The sequence below is a fragment of the Corvus cornix genome, chromosome 4A (assembly GCF_000738735.6).
Source record: "Corvus cornix cornix isolate S_Up_H32 chromosome 4A, ASM73873v5, whole genome shotgun sequence".
NCBI classification, from domain to species: Eukaryota; Metazoa; Chordata; class Aves; order Passeriformes; family Corvidae; genus Corvus; species Corvus cornix.
The window spans coordinates 7550505-7577454 of record NC_047058.1 but is presented as its reverse complement, the minus strand read 5'-3'; the positions used below and the strand labels follow the sequence as shown (position 1 = coordinate 7577454).

General features: G+C 40.4%; 1 protein-coding gene and 1 long non-coding RNA gene across 3 annotated transcripts in view; both read left to right on the top strand.

Annotated features, from left to right (window-relative positions):
• The first annotated feature begins 1 nt into the window (after position 1).
• LOC104691308 lies at positions 2 to 13751 on the top strand. Its single transcript, XR_752129.3, has 3 exons — positions 2 to 210; positions 9874 to 9989; positions 12771 to 13751. It is a non-coding gene; the product is annotated as an uncharacterized LOC104691308 (long non-coding RNA).
• Positions 13752 to 17512: 3761 nt separating this feature from the next.
• Positions 17513 to 26950, top strand: part of DACH2 (dachshund family transcription factor 2) — a 249971-nt gene continuing 240533 nt past the window's right edge. For both annotated transcript variants that reach the window (XM_039572249.1, XM_039572248.1), the window contains exon 1: positions 17513 to 18068. In XM_039572249.1, the coding sequence (XP_039428183.1) occupies positions 17581 to 18068 (488 nt within the window). In that variant the 5' untranslated portion in view covers positions 17513 to 17580. The remainder of the gene's footprint in view (positions 18069 to 26950) is intronic.

Genomic DNA, 26950 nt, shown 5'->3' with positions numbered 1-26950 from the left:
CGCGAGGGGCGGCCCCGGCGGCGGGAGCGGAGCTCTGAGGGGCCCGCGGGGAGCCGGGGCTGCTCCTGCTCCGTCCGCTTGGAACCCGCCAGCTCCTCGGCTTCAGCATCCCTCACCGCTCTGCCGTCCTGCCCAGCCACAGAACGAGTCCTTACCTGCTGTGCAGGAATGCTGCGGGATACATAAATATACAAGCACCTACATCCATCAGTAAGCTTCTTAAATACAGTTACATGGCGGCATTCCACATACTGAGCGAAACGTAAATCGCTTCAATGCAAGCACGCGTATTTTTGTATGACTTACGGGTCGGTTTGAGGAAGAAATTCTTAAATTCTTCCCTGTGAGGGTGGTGAGGCCCTGGCACAGGGTGCCCAGAGCAGCTGTGGCTGCCCCTGGATCCCTGGCGGTGCCCAAGGCCGGGTTGGACGGGGCTTGGAGCAACCTGGACACTGGAAGGTGTCCCTGCCCATGGCAGGAGTGGAACTGGATGGGCTTTAAGGTCCCTTCCAACACAGCCCATCCTGTGGTTCTCTGAACTCCACTGAAGTTCCTTGGATGACCGTTTCCTCAGAAACAACAAATTTCACTTTTGTTATTTCCCCTGCATATTCACTGTTTCCAAAACAATTTCTATTTTTTCTTTAGTCTTGTTGCTCACTATTCCTTGTTAATATAGCCAAGAAAATATTTCCATCATTATTTCAAAAAGTTTCCTTCCCTCCAATTGCAATATTTTTTCGTTTAGCCCCCACGTTGAACACAGATTTAAAAAGAAAGTTCTTAGAGTGTTAGTGTTAGTTAGAAAGTGTATCAGTCATTAATCTTATGTCCTTTCTTGTTAATTAATAGATACATGTTAGACTGTACTATGTTCTCTGCATGCAAAACCCTCTCTATTTTTCTCAGCTCATTAATGAACTCTTTCTTTCCCTCTGAAGCCCAAACCCACACTTCAGTCTTGCTTAGCCTCTTCCTTCACCTTACAAAGAAAAGAAGGTGGAAACAGGGATAAAACCCAGAATCTCCTGGTTCAGTGTACCGCCTCCCGTAACACCAGTCTAAGAACAGCAGGACTAAAACCACAGATTTGGAAGAGCCAGATACAGCAATGTAGGCAAAATAACCCAGCACAGAACACCTGTGCCAGAATATGCTAGAAATTTCTGGAAAGTTTTTATTTTGCATTTAATGGCTTATATGGCTTTAAACTAATCTCTTAATATTATTCATGGTGTATGATTATATTAAAGTCTTAGCACCTTAAATCAATAATAACAATAAACCAGCTAGCAGCCTGTTAACACCTTATTACAAGCTCCTTATTCACATAGCAAAAGAATAGTGAAAATAGTAAAAAGTGACTAATGGAAACCAGAGGCCACGTTGCCCCTGTGGTACTGCCAGACGTGCTAGAGCAGAGTGCAGCACAGAAAACAGTCTAGCAGGAAACATCCGACAATGCCAGAACAAGAATAGAGATTTAAACATCAGCACTTGATTACTGTGCTGACAAATATGTAACAGAGAAAATGACGAGTTATGAATTCAGATAGAAAAGGGGTAAGATCAAATCTTACGTTCCTTATATTTATGTTTCCAAGTGTCCCACAGAGATTTTGATTAAAACTTCCATTCTGCAGCTCCCATGCAATTCTGCGAACGGAGCTGTCATTTCTGCTTTTTAACATGTAAAAGAAATATAGCTCCAGAATTCTCACAATGCTGGATCATCCCTGACCTAAATGTCTTGTGCTGAGGAACAAAGCATCACTATATTGGTTAGATAAGACAAACTCCCCTTGCACATCCTTTTCCTACTGAGGGAAGGCACACTCAGGAAAGTATAACATCATCATGAAACCCTTTTGTTACTGTTGAATATAATTCTAGGACTGCACTGGAGCAGAGCTATTTCACTGTCAATGTCTTACTGTTTCTCAAGTGCTTAAGTATTTATCCCACCACAAAATGCTGTTGTTTGGTGTTGTGAGTTCCTGTTAGCTTCATTCATAAGATGCAATCAGTGCAATCCTATTTCGTGATGACAGTCATTATCCACTGGACCAGAAGTCCTCCTTAGTACTATTTATTTGACAAAAATGATTATTCAGGATCTTTAACTGCAAGGTTTGTCAGTCCCACACAACACCAAAATATTTCTCTGTAGCTCTATCAGCAAATGTAGAAGTGAAATATGTAAGTATGAATAATTTTTATGAAAATTTCATGGACCTTGAGAAAATGTCTTGCCATGTTTTTCTCTTTAGCTATTTAATTGCAATGTCATATTAACAGAAAGCAGCATACCCAATTCTGCATGGATGAATAAGCACATTCAATAAAGAAGATTTAACAGAGTAAATCAAACACTGGATTAAACATTTTCTGCATAACAGACCACAAAATGGGCATTCATTTTACCAATAGATCCTCTACATTAGAAACAAATAGAAATGCACACCAACGTAATTAAACTGCACATCCTGTGTCCTGATTACTGAATTTCCCCAATATTTTGTTAAACTAGGTCTCATCAATTAGAATTGCCAAAATGCATTCCAAAATGCATGCTGAAAAACTGAGCGTAATTTTTTTAAACATTTGGATTCAATAAATTTTTCTCTGTTTTATGAAGTAATTCTTCCGTATGTAATCCTACATATTGCAGAGGATTTATACAGAACGTTTAGCAATACCAATTCAGAAAGGCATACAAAGATCCGTTTTAAGATCTCACTTTTAGCAGTTTTAAATACTTTTTCTGACAACTTTTCCACCTTTGATTTCAACCAAAACATCTCTCATAAAAACATGGTGTTTTACTTCATAACTTTTATTTGGGATTTTCACATGTTCATAGAACTACCGTTGTTACTTTAAAGTCTGTGTTGTTAATATCTATCAAAACGCTTTTCAGAAGTACAGTAATCTGAGCAAAATCTCATAAGCTCTGGAAGCGTTTTTATTTTCCCAGGTAGGAACACTGAAGCCCAAAAGAAAATCAGGAAGAATCAGCATTAGAATTATGGGGTTTCTAGTTATCTCAAAATCTGTCTCCCACCATTTGATCAAATGTTTCTTCCTCCTAAAACAAACAGCAAATGCTTCATATTCACTATGATGAATTTTAATTTTTTTTTTGAGTTATGTAGTCTCTTTATCCTGCAGTGATCTCATGTGTGACATCTCATTATTCATTCTATTATTCCCTCAGTGGATACAGAATTTAATTCTCCTTGAGTACCAGTTTGAATAAGGATCAGCAGCAGGATCGGGCCTATTAGCTGCTTTAAACATCTAGTGAATAACCTGATTTATCCCAACTAAATGGCTCATTAGTTCAGGCAGCAAGGCAGTGTTTGTGTGTTGCTGCAGTTGTGCGTGGTTTTCCTCTGGAGTTTGCAGTTCCACAACTGGCACCCACTCACGCATGCACCACCCTGATTGTTGATTAACCACAGGAACAGCCTCGCCACACTCAGGCATGTTTGGGAAAAAATTATTTGTTTCCAAATTTATTCTAAACTCTCAGACAACCTTTATTCCAACTTCCTCTTTTTTACCACTGGCTGAGTTGTTCTTCCTCTCACAGCTTGCAGTGGTCAGTCCCAATTGTGCCCATATAACTTGTGTGATATTAGTGGCATTAGACCCTAAACTGGAAATTTTCAGTGAGATGCAGACACTCAGTTCCCATGGATGGATGAATACTCCTGTGATACAGGCCTTGGTAGATCAGTGACCTGAATATATTTTAAAAACTCTGAATAATTAAACCCACATTCTCTACCTGAAGAGCACTGAAACTCATTTTGAAGTTGCCCTTTTGATTACTATGATGTGTGTAAATTATAGGATTGCTTAGAGAGACTGGAAAGAGAATTACATGTCACTTGACTTCTGTAACCATGCAAGGCAAAGAATCTATTTTTTCAATCTTTATTTAATAACATTCTGCAAAAATTCTGTAGATTTCTCATGGCAATCAAAATTATCTTGTACAAAATGAGCACAGAGGAGAAAACCCAGGATCATAGCTCTGATCAGGCTGCTCTGCCCAGAGTAACTGGCAGAGTATGGAAAGAAAGTTCCACTACAGCTACATTAAGAATTACCTGTAAGTTTTATGGGTTTCCTAAAACTACAGGTGTCCAGGAAGAAGGAAAGAGTCCTTGCAGCCCCAAAATTGAGGTTGGTTCAAAATCCAGGATGCTACAAAGCAGAGTTTAATGCTTTCTGTCCTGGTGGTTCCACTATTTGTATATTCCAGCATCTAAAAGTCTTGGTCAATTATGATACTTCAGAAAGTGTCAGTAAGCACTAGAAAAAAGACATGGACTGGACATATAAGACTGCTGTATGAAGTTGTATAATAAATCAAGATTCATTAAGATTACGATTTACTGAGATTTAAGGAGGATGAAGTAAAGATGGACAAGTGTGTCTAATGACATTCAGTTACTGCCTTACTTCATTTGCAATATTACTTGAAGCAGTTTTATTGCATAGTAAGGTTTTCAGTCTTGTGTTCTCTGAGTTTAGGAAAATTGTACCTTTTCCAGCACATCTGGAGACTGTAGCTTATGTAAGAAATTAATCTCTTTTCTCTGGAAATATTCCCATTCTTTTATATATTGCATTTCTTTTATTCATCTCTTTTGACTTGTTGCCAGTTTATGAATACAGGTCCTTCAGCCATTAGTGCATATTCCTACTTCATTACAATCAGCTCAAGTTCTAGCATGCAAAGTTCAGCCTCTACATCCCGGTCTTTTCTGTTTGATTAACAAACCACAATTACAGCTGAAGGTGAAATGTATATTGCCTTAACCAGGAGATAGGAGCAGTTATTTCATTTCACCTAATTTGTATATATGTATTTAAAAATGTGCCCATACAAATACTGAAAAAACCCCAGGAATTAGTCTGGGAGATGGAGGATACAGAATATGAAACAAAATAAAGCAGCCACAGATTGGAAATCTTGCATTTCCCAATTTGAAGAGAATGACGTGCAAGATTATTGAGTATTTTTTAAACAGCAGCATTCTCCAGTCTTGAAAATCATAAATGGCATCTGGCTGAAATGAAAAAAGAGGATAAACCAAGACTTTAAGTTCTGAAACTGATAAAGGTCCCTTAGGAAACTCCCCATAAATATTATCATATAATTAAAAGGGTTTAAAGTAGTCCATAAAGTAAAGGAATTGATGTGTCTCATATGCAGTATTTTTGCCTAGACTTCACCAGAGAAACCATAAACAAGAGACTATAAAGGCCTCAGCTGAAATGAGTTCATGCCAGCTGGGATTCTTGTGAAGACATACGTGTCACCAAGGACTCCAACACCAAACTGTAGCCAAGAGACATCTGAAAGTTAGGAATGAGTAACAGCCAGGGACCAACTTTCAGGTAGAGCAGGCTATTGGTGATAGCACTGGTAAAAATCAAATTAATAGAACAACTACATTGGAAATTACGGAAGCAGGTGAATAAAAATGGTAACACAAACACTATTCTTACTTTGAGAAAGTCTCTGTTGGAGGCCAATTTGCCTCAGTTCCGATGCTGGCTCTGTCAGGGCTCCACTTGGAGCTCTGTGTAAGAGCAGAGATTTAGTTTGGGCTTTGCTGCTGCAGTGGTGGAAATTTAACATTATCTGAGGGTACACACAGCCAGGGAGGGGCTGCCAGACCCTCTTCATCTGTTTCCTCTGAAAGGGCATATATGGAAATATCTGTCAGCTGCAGGAGGGTGACTTGGGGACAAATTTAAGTTGTGAAAGGGCTGTGGCTAAAACGAAAGCTATCAGCTTATAAACCAGGAGTATGTGTAATCACCTCTTTAATAAGTGAATTTACAAAACCCATATACAGCAAAGGGCTCCTTATTGAGCATTTCCCTCCCAACATTACAGTTCAAGCAAGTTTGGTGTTTAAAATACTCTGTTTAGGATTCGAAAACCAGAGAGTAGCAATAGTGGTGCACTGAAATTTTTAAGGCATTTGAAATGAGATTATACTCAGCTTGCTTACAGAAATGAGAATAACTCTTGTTTTTCTTTCAAAAGTTGTAAACTGGTGCCAGACTGTATGTATGTGTGATGCTTTTGAGAATTCAGGATGGACACTTAGGATTTAACATCCATTTTTCATTAATCCAAACATAGTACACTCCATTTAAATGCCGCCTTTTCTTCCGCAGAAGAGAAGACATCCACGTTGCACTTATTAAACTTTAATTAAACTATATGTCTAGGAAAAGAATGCTCCTACTCTAAACACTATGTGGACCAGCTACATTGAACTATTTAATGTTTTTATAAGATGGTTGCAGTTTAATCTGTTTTCAGGGGGCAATGCACCTGAGCATTGTAGCATATCTGCAACCTGAAATTCAACCCCATTGCCTTGATAACAGGGTGTTCTCCAGGGTGTGTGTCCCCAGAGTGATAACGTGCAAAATGAAAACAATAAAAGGTCAAATCTTGTCGTCTGAATGAGAATTTTAGGTTTGAATGTAACAAATCATAATGTACAGTTCTCATTAGAAAGTTGTTTGTTTGTTTGTTTAGTCTTAGCATCATGTTTTTCAGGGTAAGATGTTGACTGAGCAGATCCCAGATCCATGCAGTACTCCCAGTTCTTTGATAAGGTTACTTCTCCAGGAGCAGAGTAGTTATTCCTAGAACTACAACCACCTCTCTCAGGCATTCTGCACTGCAGACTCTCTAAGGGCAGCAAGGAGACTTTGAGCCATTATACTTCACTTCAGCTCTGTGCCTGAAATGATTCAGAACCCAGAAAGCAGAACTAATGGAAGCACAACATTCCCTCCCCCTTTTTGTACCTCCTTAGCACCTAAGGAGCAGCACTTCCTCCTCTGTTTGATGGAGTAAATAAAGGAATAGGCTGTGGCTCCTCACACTGGGAATATTAATTCTATATAAAGACCCTTATTTTGGCCCTTCCATTAAGCCAGAAGAGACAGAATTCCCCCCCCCCCCCTTCAGAAGAATGCTGTGCTGTTGTCAATGTTGAGGCAGATTATTAGGAAGATTTGCAAGAGTAACTACTTTAAATGGCCACATTCATTTTAAAGAAAAGAAATATAATTGGTATTTGCATAGAAGAAAATGGATGAATTTAAATTTTAGTTGATTATAATTATTGTCATCATAATCATCATCATTATCTTTGTATGTCTAAATGACTGATTCAAAGAAGAATTTTTAACACATTTCACATGTCAGTGCAATTCTTTTCTGTTTTGTGCTTTAGTGTTTGGGGTTTTTAATTTGCTTTTTTCAGTCTGAACTTTTCATGGAAGCTATTGTAATCTTCTTAAAAGGTGGAAAAATGTTTCAAAAGAAGTCAAATCTATAAGTACTACATACATCCTTTTTTTCCCCAATAAAATGTAATCAAATTGTACAGAAAAACAGGTACATAAATACTGTGGGATGGCACTTTGAAATGCTCTTAAGAAAGAGATTGTAAATAGTGAGGTGCTACCTAAATCTGGCCTTTTGAGCCAGACAAGGGATGTTAAACAGGGATAGTTGCACACAAATTAGTAGGTGACCTAATCGAAGTGGTAGTGCATCCAGATTGGGTAGCATTCCAAAAGTCCATTAATGAACTGGAACTGTATGTAGACACTGAGCTCCTAAAGATTTTCAAAGTTACTAATAATTGTTTATATCTCAATACTATGGATACTGATGCAGCTGGGATTTAATTCTGTATTCCCTGGTAATGTTGCTACAGTAAACTGTGTGTATTCAACTAGTAAATCTATATTGTGTGAGTTTATCAGTATTGGCAGTTATGAACAGTTCAGATCCACAATATTTGTTGGTGAAAGCAGTTTCCTTTTTACTGAGTTTATATCACATCAAAACAGAGATGAGCAATCAAGACTACAAAGGCTGTATATTGTGCATAGCAAAATAAAAGTTTCATAATTTCCATTTCCCTGATGACTTTGAAATGACTATGAAAAGCATTTTGCCACAGAGGCATCATCATAGCTGGTGTGATAGCTGCAATTCCTGATACCTGGCATCTGTGAAAAACAGGGCTTGATCTTCCAGAACTTAACCTTTCGTGTTACTTCATTATATTTTGTCCCTTTACTCTTCCATGAGGACCAGTGAGCCAAGTGCTAAAATCCTGTTTCTGACCAGGGTTACTGTGACTTGTGGAAACAGCTGCTCCCTGCAGTCTTGCAGATGGCAGTTTCCTGATAGCCTCTTTTGAGATGGCTTCCTGCATGACAAGGAATTCCCTAAATAGGAATTGGTAAGATGGATTCTATGGGAAGCCTTACTTGTCTTTGTTCAATTAAGTTATGGTGTCTTTTTTCCTATTTTCTTGGGATGAATAGAAGCATGTTCATGACACTACACAAAAAGATACCTTAAAAAACATGCTTGGAGCTGTAAATACTCACAGATGAGATGCCTCTGCCCAAGAGAAGGAGTGAGAGAGAGCCTATTGGAAGGATTTTCCTGAGTGGCTGCTGTTAGGCAGAGGAATGGTCAGAAGGACTGACAATTGATGAGCTGCAGCACAGCTGTGGAAAACTTCTGGCCAAAAGACAGATTTGAAGTTTCCTCACTTTTGTCCAGGAATTTGAATTTTTAACATAAATTTTGTATTGAAAAGGATTGCACTGAAAGATGCTGGATTCAGATAAGTTTCACTTAATGGAGAATATCAGCAAACCCAGGATTCCTGGCTAATTTCATGCACTGTGTGTTCAATCAACATTCATTACTATAACAGCAAAGAAAATTGGTGTCTGAAGTTCTATCACTCTAAGCAAAACCATTTTTTTATTTTCAACAGTTTTCTTAAATTCTATTGATTATATAAAATTAAGCACTATCTCAAATAGAACTCCCAGTTCAATTTTTAAAATTTAAACTACACTGTACATTTACATTTTAGGGAAAAAATACTTACATTGCAAAGTCTCTATTAAACCTTGCTTTATTCTATATTTGTTGACCTTGTGGGGAAAAAAAAAGGGGAGGATCTTGTCATATTTAAAATCATCATGGAATTAAATTGTAAGACATCCCTTCAGAAAAAAATTCCGAAGAAATACTTTTGGTTGACAATGCTCCTCAATGCAAAATACTCTAAAATTCATAATAGTAATGAAAGATACCAGCCATGGTCTCCCAGGATACTAATAAGTTTTAACATTATAGATATGGGTAAGGAGAATTTTCAAAAACTCAAACTACAGGATGGTTGTGCATTAAATAATTGTGATCACAGGTGTTCCAACCTGTACTTTTAATTCATGGCCTGATCATCTTTATGCCTCCACAGGTCACTGGTAATTCCATCAGAAAGTCAATGAAGTTAAAGCATATAAAGCCAGGTTTATGTAAGATTACATATTTTTTGTGGGTTATCAGTGTTTGTCACATCAACCTTGATGTGAAAGTAAAAATGGAGGAAAAAAGGAAGATAAAGTCAATAATGTCTCCTGAAGATGAAGAAAGACACTTCTTTTTTCATGTGATTTTATCACTTTATCCGAAACTCACAGAACATACTGAGACACAGAGATTGGTCAAGTTAAAAACAAAACCTGCTCTTAAACATTTGATTCTCATCTCACTCTCATCTCCTTTAACTGAGATTCAGAGAGACTCAATTCTACTGTGGATTCAGCCTCACCAGGTCGGGCTTTGTGATGGGTAAAACAGCAGAATGAGTCCCCAAGGAGGCCTTTCCCTCCACTTCCTGTAAAGAACTGTGGAGTGTCCTGTAGCTAATTTCATTAAATAGTTACTTCTATTAAAAAAAATTAAAAAAGAAGGTTCATTATATTTTTTTCAACTTCTTTCAGAGCTGTGAAAAGGATGACCCAAGAGCTGGCAGAGTGGCAGGAAGGCCTCAGGACCAGGCTCACTCCTCATGGAGTTAAAAAATAGATGAGAATTCTGAAGGAGAGGCTTTTGCAAGGTTTGTGTGAAATCAGGAGCCAGCAGTTGCGTAGATCACTGGCCTGAACTTCCCTATACCTGTCTTCTATTCTCCCTAGACTGTCTTCCTATTTCCCTATACATCCCAGACCTCGTATTAGGTAGGATTTTTATTCCCCTAAGGGAGCGTGAGGTAGAACATCCTGGACTTCATCAACTTCAAACAGTATCCCAAATGAAAGTATTTATCTATTTTTAAATTTGCATTCTAAGTGAAATGCTTCACACCTGCCCAGGCACCTGGTCCAGGGATCAAAGGGTCAAAAAGGCATGTACTGCCTCAACCAGTTTGGACCAGTTCCATTGATTTTTACTCTGAACTCCAGACTGATTTCAGTAAGAACTGGCAGCACATATTGATATTACCTTATGGATTTCAGAAGAAATTGTAGTGTTTGAAAAGACAGTATCATAAAATTGATGTACAATGCAAAATACCCATTGATCCCCATTTGTGTCAATAAGATTTCTATAATTTGAAGATGGTAAAACACTGAAGTGTCTGGTCGTATCCAAGGTAAAAATACCACTCACTTCCATGGAAACAGAAGCAGGCCCAAATTATGAATACTAAAATATTATCTGAGTAATGAAGTATTTAAATCTCTATTATTTCATTACTGGTTTGGATATTAAAAAGTCAAAGTATCTATAGAATTTTAATATATGGTAATTTCTTAATATTTACGCTCATGCTTATAAAAGATCTGGACTCCTGAATGATGTAAATCAATTATCCCTGTGTGTGTGAAATGCTGTAACAAGATCAATGAGACCTGAACACAAGGAGGCATCTTAGGATAACAGCTGCAGATGCACACATTCTGTGGTAGAAACCAAACAAATGAACACACACTGCTCACCCTGATGGTTCTCCCTCCCCCACAGAAAATCCCTGCCATTACCCTGCCCAACTGTAAATGCATAAAAGGAAAACCAAGTAAGAGCAGGTAGCAGTCAGGATATCAGCACAGGCAAAGTGCAGTAAATGGTCACTCCTAGAGCCGAGGTAAAAGAAATGCTTTGCATTCAGGTTGGGAATTCACTTTAGATGGGACTTAATGGTCAGACTCTGCTTACAACCAAAAGCTGTACAGTTAATGGCTCTATGAAAAACTGCAAGGATGGATCTTTACTGCCTAAAATACATATTGGTTTTAAAGATGAGCTCAAGATGATTACTTTCACAATATTAATAATTCCCCCAATTGGATTTCCACAAAGTAGATTCAATAAAATACTGAAAATATTTAGTCAATAAATCAATTTCACTTCCACTGAGTCTGGATATCTATAAATTTTTTTCTCATTGATAAAATTCTGTTTATGAAAACCTATTTTCAAGGAAACGACTCCTAAGATTTTTATTGGAAAATGCTTTGCAGTTAAAACAGAAATGAGAATTAATGGAAGGGCCACATGAGCCTTACATGTATTTAAAAAAAAAATCCCACAAACTTTTTTTTTGTTACTTGAAGTAGAATGTGATGTCCATGTTTAAAAATACCAAAAAAATGTAAAGAAAATTAAATACCTTCTTATCCCACTAGATGGTGGTGCCTTCAGATTAGGGCTCAGATGCTCAGACAGACAGAGCCGGAAAACTTTTGCTTTCTTTAACTGACCTGTAAATGTGGAGAGTGAGAGATGAGGTTAATCATGTTCCTCTGGGAATAGTAACAAGCATTTGGGTATAATGACTTACTGAATATATTGGAGTACATGGATTTGTGTCCACAGTGCTTTGCTATGAAGTGTGTTTTAACTTCAATACACATCTAATAGTATTAACTTTTCTTCCTGAAGAAGAAAAGGTGCAAACAATATTGAACCTTAATGATGATTGTATCTTGTGTAAAACAGCTTTGTTCCACCAAGGACCTGGTCCTTTTGCTGCCCTCTCTCCTCAATGGAAATCCAGATTAAAGTGGGGGATCATTAGCAATGACTGCATCTTGTATTTATGGATTTCATTGGAATAAGTTTAAAAGTAGCACTCACATTTTTGTATGACAGATGTACGGCTAGCTTTCAGAAAAGGTATTTACACATCCGTTAGACAGAAAGTGATAGTGCCAAACTTGGCAGGTCACATCTCTGCAGTGATAACACAAGTGACATTTTGATGAATAGGAAAAGTAGATGGGACCTTGTTTGAGAGAGTATGTTTGTGCTTTAGTTATCTCAGGCTCTGTAGTAAATGGTCACATCCTTCATGTCTCACATAAAGCTTGAGCTGCGAGCTCAGGGCAGGTTCTGTGAACTGCAGAAATTATCTCAAGGGCTGCATTTGTCGAGGGCTGTCCAAGAGGAGGCCCCAAGTCGCGCTCAGTGCATGGAGGGAGCCTGGAGGCGCTGGCTCACGCCAGGCTGGAGCGAGGTTAGAGCAGAGTATTAAATGTGCAACTCTGCCAGTGAGCAGCCAGCAGTCCTGCCCACACAGGCTCTCCCAAACCAGCCACAGTTCCCTGTGTCCAGAGCAAGCCATGGGGACAAACTGCTAGGTGCACACGGTTGTTCCCGAGACCACCCTCCCAAATATGTGCAAAGTAGCCAGTGATCAGTCAGAAGCAATGTGTGAGACTTGCACTGGAAAAAATAAGTCTGGACTGTTTTCATTTTGCTTAAATATCATGATGCCCATTGTTAGTATGAAAAATTTAAGATTAATATTAAAAACTGTTTTGTGGATGAAGAACACAAAGTTCTAGTTCTAGTCAGGTAAGCTCTAACATTAAGCTTTCCAATTTTCTTTTTACAGATAGTGTGATGGTACAGAAAAGTTAAGGATGACCGTGTGTGTCTTGGAAAAGACAGCATTAATCAAGAACCCCAGACTTCTTTTGTTGTCCATAAGTGTTGTTGCTCAGGGGGTTTTACTCACATCACCCAAGTGGTCATCCCATTTATAATACCTGAAGTCATCTAGAAACCAGCCCTCCTTCTGGCACAGTTTGATCTGTGCTTATTTGCTGTATGTTCCATTCCATTTATTCTGTTCCTCCCAGTCTACTCTTTCACTTTTTGATTCCCATGTTTGCAGCATCTCCTCAATTTGCCATTTCTGTTGCAGGTAACAATCACCAGCAGCACAATATGTCACATTAGTGTGACCTCCAAGAAAGATTACAGACCCCATAGTCCAGAGACTTCCACATAAGAACGTCACAGCCAAAAAAGGCATAATCTGAGACTTTTTAATGAGCACTTAGCAGGGAATTCCTTTCTGTATCTTAGAGGACTGAGGCAGAAAAATGGATACAGAAATGGATGTGAATACCTTGTACTTCTGCAGAGCTTTCCTTGTTTTGCATGTTGCATTTCTAACATGCAAAACAATGAAATCTTCCCAACTGTATTAGGGAGAAAGGATCAGCTCTTACTTTCTCTAGAAAGGTGGGCAGGATTTTCTGAAATCCTAAAGAAGCAAAATTCACTCCAATCATTGTTACATGCTGCCATTAAGGGTTGAAATGCAGCATTTGCCAAGAGTGCAAGTTCCTTTATTTGATCCCTTTGACTGTACCAGTATAACTGCCAATCACAGGAAATACCTCTAATAACTCTTCCTTTTACTTAATAAGGAATACCACATCTTTAAAACATTAGAAACAGATGTCACTGCATTACTTCACTGCTGATGTATGTAATAGAAATGACACACTAATTAATTTAATGCAGTATAAATGTACTGATTATTTATCATGGCTGACAATAAAATTATGAAAACATTCAATTACAATCAGTGGTAATTCATTATTTATTGATTCTGCGTTATGCACACATTAATACAATACATTTAATCACCTAAGAGAAGGGATCATTTTTCTATTGATACTTAGACATTTAGATTCATCAGTTTTATGTAAAATCCTTGATGTTTAGGTGGGAAGTTTTAATCCACAATTCCAAAAAAAACTCAGCTGAAATGTCAGAACTAAATTGAATACAAGTGTCAAGTACGAGTGCGTCTAGAAAAATGTGGGCACAAAGAATGACACACTAATTTCAGTCTCTTTCTCACGTCAGTGGCCTACATTTGTTAATGTAATTGTGGGTACTCTTTCTCAAGGAATCCAAGGCATTAAACATTAACCCAGCAAAAAGCTAATACTGTTTTTTCTTCCTTTTCAAGCCGTTACTCAGAATTAGCACCATCAGGGCTTTGCATGCTCAGGACGTAAGCTCAGAGCTCACTAGGGCAGGTTACCAGCCTTCGACTGGGCCCTGCGAAATTTCATTGTTAAGGATGAGAAGATTGTTGTGACTCAGACTCCAGTTGTGTTGGAATTCAGAAAAGAAAAGGTGTTTCATTTCGTTACAATTAGGGTGCACTGCAAATGCATCTTCCAGTTATTTTTTATCCTTTATTTTGGACCCGAAGTTACCTCTGACCTTTGTAAATCTATGTTCACATTTATTCCCTCCCACTTATTTTAGGGGCAATCCAAGTTCTTTACTAAAAAGTAGTATTTTTTCCCTATAATCTACCCACATTGGACATACCTCTATGAAGTCTGTAAAAAAAATATATATATATTAAAAAAAATCACATTGTGATATCTATGGAATTTCTATTTTTATTGTCCTCCCTCGTGTTCGGCTACAGGAAACTGAGATGAAGCACAAGTATCACTATTGAGCTCTCCAGTCTTCTCTAAACAAAATTACTATTTTTAGTTATTACCCTACTGCTTCACTTAGAAAGCTGTCATTAGATTTTCTCAGTATCTCCCCCTCGTCAGGTGTGTCACCCACCATTTTCTCCCTGGATCCCATGGAGAGCAGGAGCCATGTTCATGCCAGCTGGCAATAAGTAATTTCCAGAATGCTGTTGACTGGGGCTTTCCTCTCTCCTCCTGCGTCAGGGAAGAGCTTTTTCCCATTTCACTCCAATGGGGCATATGCAAGGATGATAAAAACAAAAACAAACAAACGGAACCTTTGCTTGACATCTTGCCATACAAACTCAGCCAATTTTCGTATAGGATCAATACACGATACACCAATATTTCTGTAGTTGCCAGTGTAAGAAAACAGAGTGTTCTGCGCACCAGTCAAAAAGGAAGAAAAATAATGAAACCTTACTTTTAAAATAATATTCTGAAATACTTATTTCAGCTATAGGGAGGCTTAGTAGTTTGTACACATTCAGATTACGTACTGCTGGACTCCATTCAAATAAACCATCTGGATACTTTATAACTGACAAGATATTACTGTATGATTGTTAGGCTTTAGTAACTCTGCCTTGTCTTTAACAAAATTACAGAGAAATAATGATATTCATAGCTATAGTTGATTTGTATATGCTTAGTTGAACTGGACAGCTGCCTGGCATTAATTCTCAAACCTTGAGCATTTTCTAAGTTTCAGAGCAGTTCTTCTCTCCATGGACAGTCACCTCTCAAGGATACTGCTTTTACTACAGCCTTTATGATTTTATATTGCTTCATGCCACTCCAACTCGCTGGGTGTTGATGCGCAAGGCTTCCTCTGGCCTTGCGAAAATTCGGTCTTATTTAGAAATATGTTTAGCTTATGGAAGACATTAAAGTCAAAAAGGGAAAGGAATTCTCATGGTGGATTTTGATTGTCGCATTAATCTCAAAGGGGAAAAAAAAAGTCTTTAAAAGGGCAGTGTTTGAATCTGATTTATTAAATCTCTTAATAGCAATTATGTTCAGAAAATTAATGCACCAAAGTTTCTATCTAAGTCAGTTATTTGTTATTTCTATAATTTCCAGTGTATAAATATCTCAGATGAGTTCAGAGCTTGATTGTACTGAATATTTTGCCAAAGTAAGTAGCTCCTGCCGCTCAGAGCTTCCGGTCTAAGATTTGAGCCTAAAAAGGTGTAGAAACTAGTTCAGAAAATATGAGAATTCTTATTGAAAGTATTAATTTAAACTAAGTTATGTGAAAATTCTGCCTTGGTTTCAGGCAGTGACACCTAAAACCAGTGGCCAGGCTTCTCAGAACACATAAAATCAATGGGGAGAAGGGGAGGTTCCTCTAGAGTGTAATTTAAGATCATTTATGTTCACAAATATAGCAATTTAGTTAGCACACAGTCATCTTCTTTCATCTAAAATGGGATTACTCATAATGCAAAAACATTAAACTTCGCAGAGAAGGTGCCTAAAGAAGCAAGCCTAACAAAACGAAAGAGAAGATGGCATACACAGGCACTGGAATCATGGAAATAGCTGAAATGCTCTGTTGGTATTGCTTGCTTGGTATCCACTTGAAAAAGTTTTGTTTATTCTCTTCTGCTTGCTTTGTTGAATGCCTTAGGAGAAAGCTAAAAACAACAACAGAAAAGGAGGGGAGTGAAAAAGTTAAAGGACCAGGAAAGATAAAGAATAAAAACCAGTGGGAACAAGCAGGCAAGAGGGATGTTGAAACACAGGAAAAACGGGAAGAGGGTGGGAAAAGAGGTGTGATATAACACTGGGAGAGGGTGAAAAGCAAATAACCAATGTAGCCAGCGTGCCCTGGGTCTGCTGGGTGTCTGATCATCCTTCGGTTCCACTTGTTCAGGGACAAGGGACGCACAAGCCTTGGGAGTTCTTGTGTCACCTGCCCTGGATCAGGTGGAGGAGGCACAGGATGTGCCCGGCTCCCAGGATGTTCGTACACCGAGGTACCACACGGTGCTTCTGGAGGCTGCGGGAGGAGAGGGCCGAGCCCGTTGAAGCTAAAACACAACCGATGCCGCACCGAGGCTGGGCTTTTCAAAGAGCTGCGTGCCAGACCTCCCGAAAACGGCCTTTGCCTGGTGCGAGTGACCACAAACTTCCACATCTCTCACACCTCCCTCCGTCCTGCTTGTGCCCGTCTCTGGAGGGGCTCGGCTTGCTTTAGGCCTGACTCAGAGGCCGCGGACCCGCACTCCTGTGCTGTGCCGGTGCCACGGCGCTTGGTGCGTTCCCGGTCCGCGTTTGTCTCATGTACCAAACGGAACCTCGCACCGCCACCCCCTCTCCCCATTCCCTTCAGCTGTGGCGGGGCACAGGTGTTTTAGCACTTACAAACGTGCCAGGGCGCAGCGACCGCTCCAACCCCCCGGGGAAGGGATGGGGACGGCCCCAGCACCGCCTCCCCTCCGCTCCCTTGCCTCAGAGCGCGGGGGAGCGCCCGGGGGACCCCCTCCCGGTCCGGGGACCGAGACCCCATCACAGCCCGGGGAGCCCCGCGGGATCCCGTCACAGCAAGGGGAACGGGACCTTCTCCCAGCCCGTAGAGCAGGAGGCCCTCGCGGCCCGAGGGTCCCCCCCCGAAACTTTGCCCCGAGTTGCGGGCGCAGGGACGCGCTGCCCTCGCTCTCTCCCGCCCCCCGCCCCAGGTGCGCGGCCGGCGCTGCCCCGCCCCGCCCGCGCCCGCAGCCACTCGCGGCGGTGGCGCTGGCGGCGGGCGGGGCGCATTGGCTGGAGGGCGCCGTCACTCTCCCCCGGCGGCGCTGGGGAGGGGTCTGGGCGCTGCGTGCGGGCGGCGGGAGCGCGGCGGTCCGGCGGCACCGCACGGAGCGCAGCGCGGGGCTGAGACAGCCGCGGGGAGCCGCGCCGGCCATGGCGGTGTCCGCGCCGCCCGTCATCGCCGCAACTTCCAGCGGCGGCGGCGCGGGGGGCTCGGCGGGTTTGTTCCGGGCGGACCCGCTGTACTCCAGCCCCGCGGAGTCCCCGCGCCTCACCAACAGCCTCGTCAACACTTTCCTCTCGGCCGGCGGCGGCGGGGCCGGCGCGGGCGGCGGTGGCGGCGGCGGCAACGAGTGTAAGATGGTCGACCTGCACGGGGTGAAGGTGGCCTCGTTCCTCGTGGAGGGGCAGGAGCTGATCTGCCTGCCGCAGGTCTTTGATCTCTTCCTCAAGCACCTGGTGGGAGGGCTGCACACGGTCTACACCAAGCTGAAGCGGCTGGATATATCGCCCGTGGTGTGCACGGTGGAGCAGGTCCGCATCCTGCGCGGGCTGGGAGCCATCCAGCCCGGCGTCAACCGCTGCAAGCTCATCACCAGGAAGGACTTCGAAACTTTGTACAACGACTGCACCAACGCGAGGTGAGCGCAGGCTCCGCTCTCGCCCCCGGCCGGCCCGCGGGGAGCGCAGCTGGGGCGGGGGCGCGGGTCCCGGGGGAGGGAGGCGTGGGGGCACCGAGGGGCTGAGGGGGAGCGGGGCTGGGATGCGGCGGTGCCGACATGGAAAACTTTCCCTGCTTCCATCAGCCCCGCGATGGCCGGCACCGCCGGGCAGCGGAGCGGCTCCGCGCGCCGGTCTCCAAACTTTTCTCCAAGCAGGGAAAGCCGATAGTTCCCGAAAACACTCCTTAAAAAAACCCCCGAAACACAAAAGTTTCCTCCGTTATTGTTGTCCCGCTGAAAGCCGCGGCTGTGCTCCGGCCCCGGCGCTCCCGCGGGCGGTGCGAGCCGGGTGCCCGGGCAGGGGCTGCGGGTCCCGGTGCCCCGGAGCGGCTCCGCTCCCGCACTCGCAGCTCTGGAGCGGCCGCAGCCCCTGCCCTGCCCGGCTTCGGTCACCGAGCCCCGGATCCCTGCTGGGTCCTGCATACTTGGGGTTATAATCGTGGTTTGTGACCTCATGGCTGCTGCCTTTAGAAATGATAATGATCCAAATAAACACAAAACCCTCTCGGGGCTCGGCAGGAACACTGGTGCCGTGGGGCAGGGTGTAAGGCAGGGACTTCGGAGATGACATTCCCTGCTTCAGCAGTTGGTGAGGGACATCTCCAGAAACATTTGCATGTCAGTGTGCTGCTGCTTTCTGTGGCAGCAAACTTTCTTTACAGACGCTTTCAGCGAGCTTTGGGTACGATATCCGACCTGCAGCGTGCAAATGTTCAGTAACTTTGGGCTTTGTGTCGCTAGTTCGACCTGCTTAGCACTGAGCGGGGGTTTTATTTTTTTAATAACAACTTACTTAATTTCGTGCCAGTTCGGGGCCTGATCCTGCTCTTGCTGCTGTGAGCTGAAACAGGAGCAGACCGGGCGTCATTCTTGAATGCAGTATTTGCTTTGTTTCAAATCACTTTATATTACAGGTGACGTTTTAGAGATTAATTCCTAGATATGTTAATACGAACTATGTGCTTTTTTTTTCTTGCTCTTGTTCTATGTAACACCTTCTCCCGCTGCCTATTTCAATGTGAGGCACCTCGATGACATCACACCTACTGCTTTATTAAAGTGATGGGTTTGGAAGTAAGGTCTGAGACTTACATTAATTTTATTCATATACGTTAGATTACTAAGGGGCACATTTAACATGTAAATGCTTCTGTGAAGTGTTTCTGAGACTCGACTAGCATGAAAGTTGATGGTTAAAGAAATACATCTCGTTAATTTCTGTGACCGTGCCAAAGTTTTCCATTAGGGAAATACAGGATCTGATTTGATGATGCAGCCTGTAGATGCAGTCTAATGATTTCTGCTCTCTTACAACCAGTGATTTAAAGTCTTGAAATGCTAAAGTGTTAAATGTTTAAAACTTGTATTTCACAATTTTTTTTTTCCTTTTCTCTTTGATAAAGACTTATGGGCGTGATAGGATGAGGGAATGGGTAATGCAGGGAGCAGTGGGAAGGGTGGCCGGGGGAGCTGTAGGTGAGGAGCCGAGTGATGCTCCAGGAGGGCTGAAAGGAGCAGTCAGTGGAACGGAGCCCTGGTGAAAGGCTGGAGATCAGGCAGAGCAGTGTGAGGGGGCTCTTGCAGGGCAGAACCGCGTCTGACCCCAGGCAGAGCTCTCAGCTGAGACTCACACGTGTTGAATGTGCTTAAGCACAAGCTCTCCCCACCCTGCTATGAAAACATTTTATTTTTATCTGTTCAGGAATAGCAGATCCCTTTACATTTTGTTTGTTTATGCCTCATGAAAATGTCACTGGTTGGAAGAACCTGCTCACATCAATGTGTTTTGCATTCATGGTTTCAGGTGTAAGGCATGAGGAGTGTTATCAGCACACCTGAAACTTTGCTCAAGGATTGTAACTTAATGTTAATTGTATTCTGCCGTGCTCATTAAATGCTTAATACCTCATTTTGTTTGCAGATTATTATTTCCCTTGAACAGTCCATACTTACTGGAGAGAATGTTGGGTAAAAATAGTTAAATACATGAATAATCTATTTATTTTTGTTTGCTGTGAAGTGACCTGGGGAGCACTGCAGTGCATGTTATCAAATCAAAACAAATCAAATACAGTAGAACTGTTAAAAGACATGCTCACAATATTTAGTTCTGTACCTGGAAAGTAAAGGCTTGAAAATACATGGTCTTTTAGAAATATTGCTCTCCACTCAGAAGACTGTGCATTGCTTTTCTAGTTAATATTTTTTTTTTATTTGATAGGGATTTATATCTGTATTTGACTACTGTAGAAATGCTGCAGTACACTCAAGAGCTGCCAGAAAAAGCAGTAAGAAATGCTAGGTATTACTATTTTCACTGGTGGTTGACTTGTAAAAGTCGACGTCTCTTATGTTAGTGTGCACTTATAGTAAGTTTTTTAATTGGAATGCAAACCAGCAATTATAAATAATTAAAAAAAGAGAGAAATTCTATTTCTGCTGCTTACTCGACTGCATTTTTTTAGTAGAGTTTGTCTACAGAGCTAGTAAGAGCTGCAGAGAAATACACTCGTGGGCGAAAGTTTTTTGGTGTTTGTGTTCTGTAACAGGAGTTACTATGTCCAGCAGTTTTGACCTGTGTCTTTTTGTAGTACATTCACCTGTAATGTTTAAATTTTCATCAGCATGTTTACAGAATGTTCCTAAAATGTTTGTTGTTAGCCAGCACCATGCACTCTAATTTGCAAGCAAGGTTTGTGAAATGAAACTAACTGCTCATTTCATTACAGGTCCCACCTTCGAGTGAGTACAACGTAGCGACAAAATCTAGCTCCTGATGGGCAATACCTTAGAAGATCACTTAAATTATGGAGGCATGCTTAAATTTAGTAGTAAAGCATAACATTTACTTAACTAAAAAAAGCCAGCAAACTGTAATGAGGATTTATTTTTAAAATGAAATTTAAAACTGTAGTAAGAATGTGTTTATGATAGTGCATACGTCAGTCCTGAAAAACAGGATTGTATGAGTATGATCACAACCTCTTCCACAGGGTTCTATATGTGATGGATGCTATTGACCACTAAAAAAGCATAGTGTTGGTCTGGATTATTCAGTGAATAGTCAGAACACTTTCCAGAAAAGAGCATTTCAGTGCATGGCATATTTTTTGTGATTTAAAGTAACCAGTTAAGCTAATATTTTGTATTACTTCGGCTATTCACAAACAATAAAAGGCTTTAGAAATGAATTTAAGCAGTAAATGCAGACATTTAATTTTATGAGATAATGAGGGTCTAGTCATGTTGACTATTAAAAGCTACCCTATAGTCAGCAGTACTCTGTCTTTTATTAGGAGACTGATGTCAAGATTATAATTAAAGCAATCCAGCCATGTAGCACTGCACACAGCTTCCTGTATATTGATGGGAAATGTGGACATCTGATTGTCCATAAACTTCTAAGTGGATGTTTAGCTTGCATTCAGACTTGGCCAAATTTGTGAATTTTGGAGGTGTTAGCATTTTTAAATACAGAAAGATCAGTTTTTCAGTTGTCTTCCTTGGAGAGGAGGCTCACTTCAAACACTCTGGAGAGAGATCACTGGCAGAGTGCATTCTGCTTGAGATGGAGAAAGGAATTTTCCCACTTTCTGAGCAGTGCAGTTGTGCTTTTGGAAAAATCCCTCTTTCTTTTTGGGTATCTTTAAAGTCTGTGCCTGTTCAAAACTCCTAAAATACTTGAATATTTTCATCAGATGCATATCTAATCTGGAGAACCCTTGATTGAAATTCCCTTCTTTCTTCATAGCACTAGAGCTCCCCATTTGAAGTATAACATGCTTTTCCTCTAAAATGGAGTATTTGTATGATTCCTGCATGTGTATATGCATAATACATATGTAATTTTCTACTGAGACTTCTACAACTGAAAAATACTGTGTTTGTGTAGCGAAGACAAAAAAGCTAAACAATTAGGTATTAATGATATTCTTGTTGCATATTCAAAAGGTCTTTGCAAGCATTTCTTCTCCTTTTTTTCTTTTCACCATTTCAACCTGCAGAACTCTTCACTGTCACTTCAAATCACACAATTCTACAAAGATAAAACAACATTTAAACTCATTTGCTTTGGGAGGAAAATTGAGCATTTGCACCCAATAAGCCTGATTGTGGAACTGCATGCAAATTGTGTTTTGATTTATCTCTTTTGCACTTTTTTCCATTTGAATTGATCTTGCATTAATTTCGCCAAGCGGCTCTGTGAGGCTGCAGATGTTGCCCTGTGTTTAATAAATCAATGAGACAGATCTGAATGAATCACTTCAGATGGATTCTCTGCTCGGTTTGATGTCTAGATGTTATTCTTAGCTTGTTATCATGACAGATGCATTAATGTTCCCATACACTGCCAGCAATGTCAAAGAGATTGAAGCTTTTAAAGTGGCGGTATCCCCTTTTCCCCCTTCTGTTGGAATAACTAAATTGCCTTTAGGAATAGGTCAAAATATAAATTTGATCTTGACATTATTGTGGGGAAGATGCTAAACTTCTGATTGTATTATAACACAGGCAAATGCAGATTCTTACAGAATGATTAATTATTCCCAAATAGTGGAGATCAATATTAAAATCTAAACATAGGATAGCTCCTTAATAGAGTAACCACTTTCTCAGCATTAATATTTCATTGTAATAGAAATGATACGAATAAATAATATAAGACTATAACATGTTAAAAGTATTGCTATAAATAGGATATCATTGTGTCTAAATTGATTACAGCCTGAAGTAAGGCTTTTTCTCTTTTTTCTTCTTTTTTTACCTCATTAAGAATTTTCTTTTAAAGTTAATTATGTCTGCATTCAACATCTGTTGGATTTAAAATACTTGTTTATTATGTTTCTGCTACTACTCCCCATGTAGAGCCAGATATATTGGAGAAGTTGTTGATCACTGTTAATTTTGGGTCAGTTCAGTCTGGTATCCATTATCTCAGAACCTGTGGAACGCAAATCATAAAAGAGGCTGGAATGTGTCTTTGTAGAAAGGTTTTAAATTCTGGAAAACATTGCACAAAGTATAAAGTACTCTGCCATGAGTAATGAAGATCTATTTCCCACATAGGCTATGCACAGCTTTTATTGGCTTTTATGCCTTAGTGTTTACTAAACCACTTGTGGACATCTTTGTTTTTCTTTAGAGGATAAAATAGTATCTTGTGCAATCATTTTGTTAAACCTGGTCTCTCTCTCTGTGGCACTTTTATTTTAATTAAAAAATTATCAGGAATGTTCCTTTTCCTAATCTTTCCTCCACACTGAAGAACTTTGACTTTTTGTCTTTTAGGCTTCTGAGAATAAATTGGAGAAACTGGCTGTAACAGATCTAGATTTATGTTGGCATTCTTGGTATTCTTGCTCCAGTAGTTCCAATTTGATAAAGGAAACAATATATGTAATAGAAATTCACAGTTTATTCAAATGAGTTTAAGCTTTAGCATTGTTATATTTGCCTTTCTCTCACCAATATATCAATGTGTGGCAATAGCATTATGCTCAGAGAGCCTCCAGAAGGGACCAGCTCTGTAGATGGGGAATTATTCTCACGCTGGGGCTGTGGCTGCACACGCAGCCTCTGTTTGTGCGCTGGTTTGAAAGGCAGGGAAAATCAACTTTGGTAGGACTGAGGAGCGCAGCAAAACCCACTGAATTAAAGAATAGTGTTTTGTTGTATGGCAGTGGCCTCAGAGTGAGAAACTAGTCTCTACCTACCTTAGTAATTTTGCAGAAAATATTTCAGATGAGCCTCGTGAGATGTTTTAAAGAATTTTCTGGTCTGTTTCGCTGCTTTCAGGCAGGAATTGGCATTTTGTAAGGGCTGTTCATCAGGATCAATATTAAAAAGGTGTTGAAATCTGGGCTGTGAGGTCCCTGTTTTGACTTTGCTGAGGTGAACCTCTCTTTCATGTCAGGGGCCATTTGCCAGAACAAGGGCAAAGAACTTAAAAATGTTTCTAGGATCTGAGCCCTTCTTGTCAAAGGTAGGACATATTTACCGAATCCTGCATTTGAAAGAATTATGTGTTTCTGGGTTTTTTGGGTTTGATCTTGTACTTGCTGAATGTAGGATCTTGAGTCTCTTTTGTGCCTTTCCAGGCACAAAATTATCTGCATCCTTACTTTAAAATGTGGAAAGTTCCCAGCTGGTTGCTTTTGTAAGTTCTTTGTGTGATTATCAGTGTAATAAAACCTGTAGCTGTATGGAAATGCGTAATTTCAATGATTATTTACATACATGGTGCTAATATCAGTCCCAAACATAATGAGGCTACTTCAGGGTTAACTGCTGTCTGGGATGTGTTCCTTTGGTGTAAGCCAAGGCAAGGTTTTTATATGTCCCGATTAAACCTGCATTCCCAAGCACAAGTATGTTAGTTAGTAATGATTCTTAGTGATTTAGATTTATCCTGCTTGATATTAGAACTGTCCCTCAGGGCTACATGCTTTTGATCTTTGTTCCCTCTTGGTAAAACAGGGCTATCCAAAGTGACTCAGTAATAGGGTTTCCCCTCTCTCTCCATTCTACAACCTGTAAGAAACACCAATACCTATTAACTAATGTGCTTTGATACCTGCCCCAGAAGGTTCCAATATCCGAATCCTGTAAAGCAGAAATTTCTTTGCGCGCCTTTAATTTTTGGTAGCGCAGCCGTGTTGTTGTTTTGTGTGTGCGTGTATAAAGTTTATTGTCACTAGCGGGCGTGGGGAGATTATATTCCCTTGTCAGTACATTTTGACCCGCTGAGCCCATTTTGCTCATTAAAATAGATTATGTCAGAGCCTTTCTTGACTCACTCACAAATGCCACTTCTCCAGAAAGTAAGAACCTAACCCAATTAATGTGCTCCCTTTATTACTGTGCAGTGGCTTAAGTGTGATGTTTAGCAGTGTATATTGTTGCTACGATAAGGTATAAAATGTTCGATTGCAATTGTGCCTGATGTTATCAAGTTTCTGGAAATTGATATCTGGTACCGGCATTTAACCTACATCCACTCTGTCTGCTATCTATGGGATGGGTTAAAAAGAAAAGTAGTATTGATCTGTAGCTGGATTAAAGTTTGAAATCGGCAACAGCATGAGCACAAAAGGCTTTTTTATGATTTCTCAGCTTGCCATTGATCTACCAGTTTTATTGCATTCATTATTTATTAAAAGAATTTGCAAGCTAAACATAACGTTAAGCTAGTTTGCACACGGGGACTGCACTTAGGAAATTGAATGGAAATTGCATTAGAGATGAACATCTGTGCTATTTTTCCACTCGTGTGTTTATGGGTTTGTATAAAAGGTGTATTGGATTAACAGTTATAACCATTATAGCTTGCAGCAATATGTTAGAACCCCAAGCATTCAGTAGTTATTTAAGAAGGAGACTCCTTTTTTCTTACACTAAAAAGTATGGTAATGCCATGACAAACAGAGCTTTTATTGGATTATTCTTTATTAATGGATTTTTTTACTACTAATGTGTAAAACTTGAGGTATCTTGCTATATTATGCATGTGCACTATTATCTATGCTACATAAAGCTCCATTAATATTGTCATTAATTGAAAGGCTTACAGTGACAGTATTAGTTAAGGATTTGGCATACAGTCACCGAAGTATTGAAATGTATTTTATAGGAATGTAAGTATTGAAAAGATCCTTACTATATGTTCCTTCAGATTTTTCCCAGCAAGGCGACTAGTTTTCTATGCTCCTTGAGCTGAGTGCCTTCTCTGATGTATTATATCAGTGAATCAGGTGAAATCTTAAATATTTTGAAATATTTTTCCATTTCAGTTAAATGGTTCAGTTGCCCTTAACACTGGCTGTAGTTGTGTGTGACATACAAAGTGTAGGGTAGACCTAGAATTTTGAGGTCATCTCCTGGAATGATTTTAGTTTTTTTCTTGATTGTATTCCTTCTGTAAGACAGAGGAAAAATTACTTCAGGGGCTTTGAGTGAAAAGTATGTTTGTATAATCAAGATGTTACCTATTTATTTGGTCTAAAAGTAAGTCCAGTCTGTTTATGACTAAAATGTACTGAAATATGTCACGTTATGCATCACCAATGCACTTGCAGTTATTCAAGACTCAACCTGATACATCTCACACCTTGTGAGACTTGAAGGTTTCCTGTGCTCAGACACGGAAATGAGCTTCATACCAGGAGGTTGTGCTGCCTCCTTTGAGTGCCACCCCCGCATCCTTTTTGTCTCTGGTAGGACGACAGTATTTTGAGCAGAGGTAGCTCTGATTTTTCATTAAAAGAATCTCAGGGCTGTTTTTCAGCAGCATTTTGCTTTCACTGTTCTTAGTCTTCCTCACTGTTGTTCCCAGCCATAGGCTTGTATGATCAGGGTTTCATATTCTATCAGATAACACATTTCAGCTACCCTGTGAATGAAAGTGGCAGTTGTATTTAGTATAGGACCTACGGCATTGATATATACCCATAATCATTGATAAAATGTTTACATACATGCAAATTTATATATGATGCAATTTAAACTAAACGTCTGGATTTTTCCAAAGCTGTCAACTACGGAAATCAGCCTTGATTTTTGGAAAATTCGCTGTACACGTTTATAGGAGAGGGAGACTTTAGAGTAATTCAGAAATTCAGTTTAAATTGCATTTGCTATGGGCATGAACTAAAATTGCTAAATGAACTTAGGGGGCTGTATGGGCCACCTTGGTGTCCTTACTAAAAGTCTTTACTTTCTTTTTATGCTTGTCATAGTGTAAGTGGCTAACATTCTCAGCATGTAATGCAATTCTGTCCAGTCTGAGGCAAGAGAACTTTTAG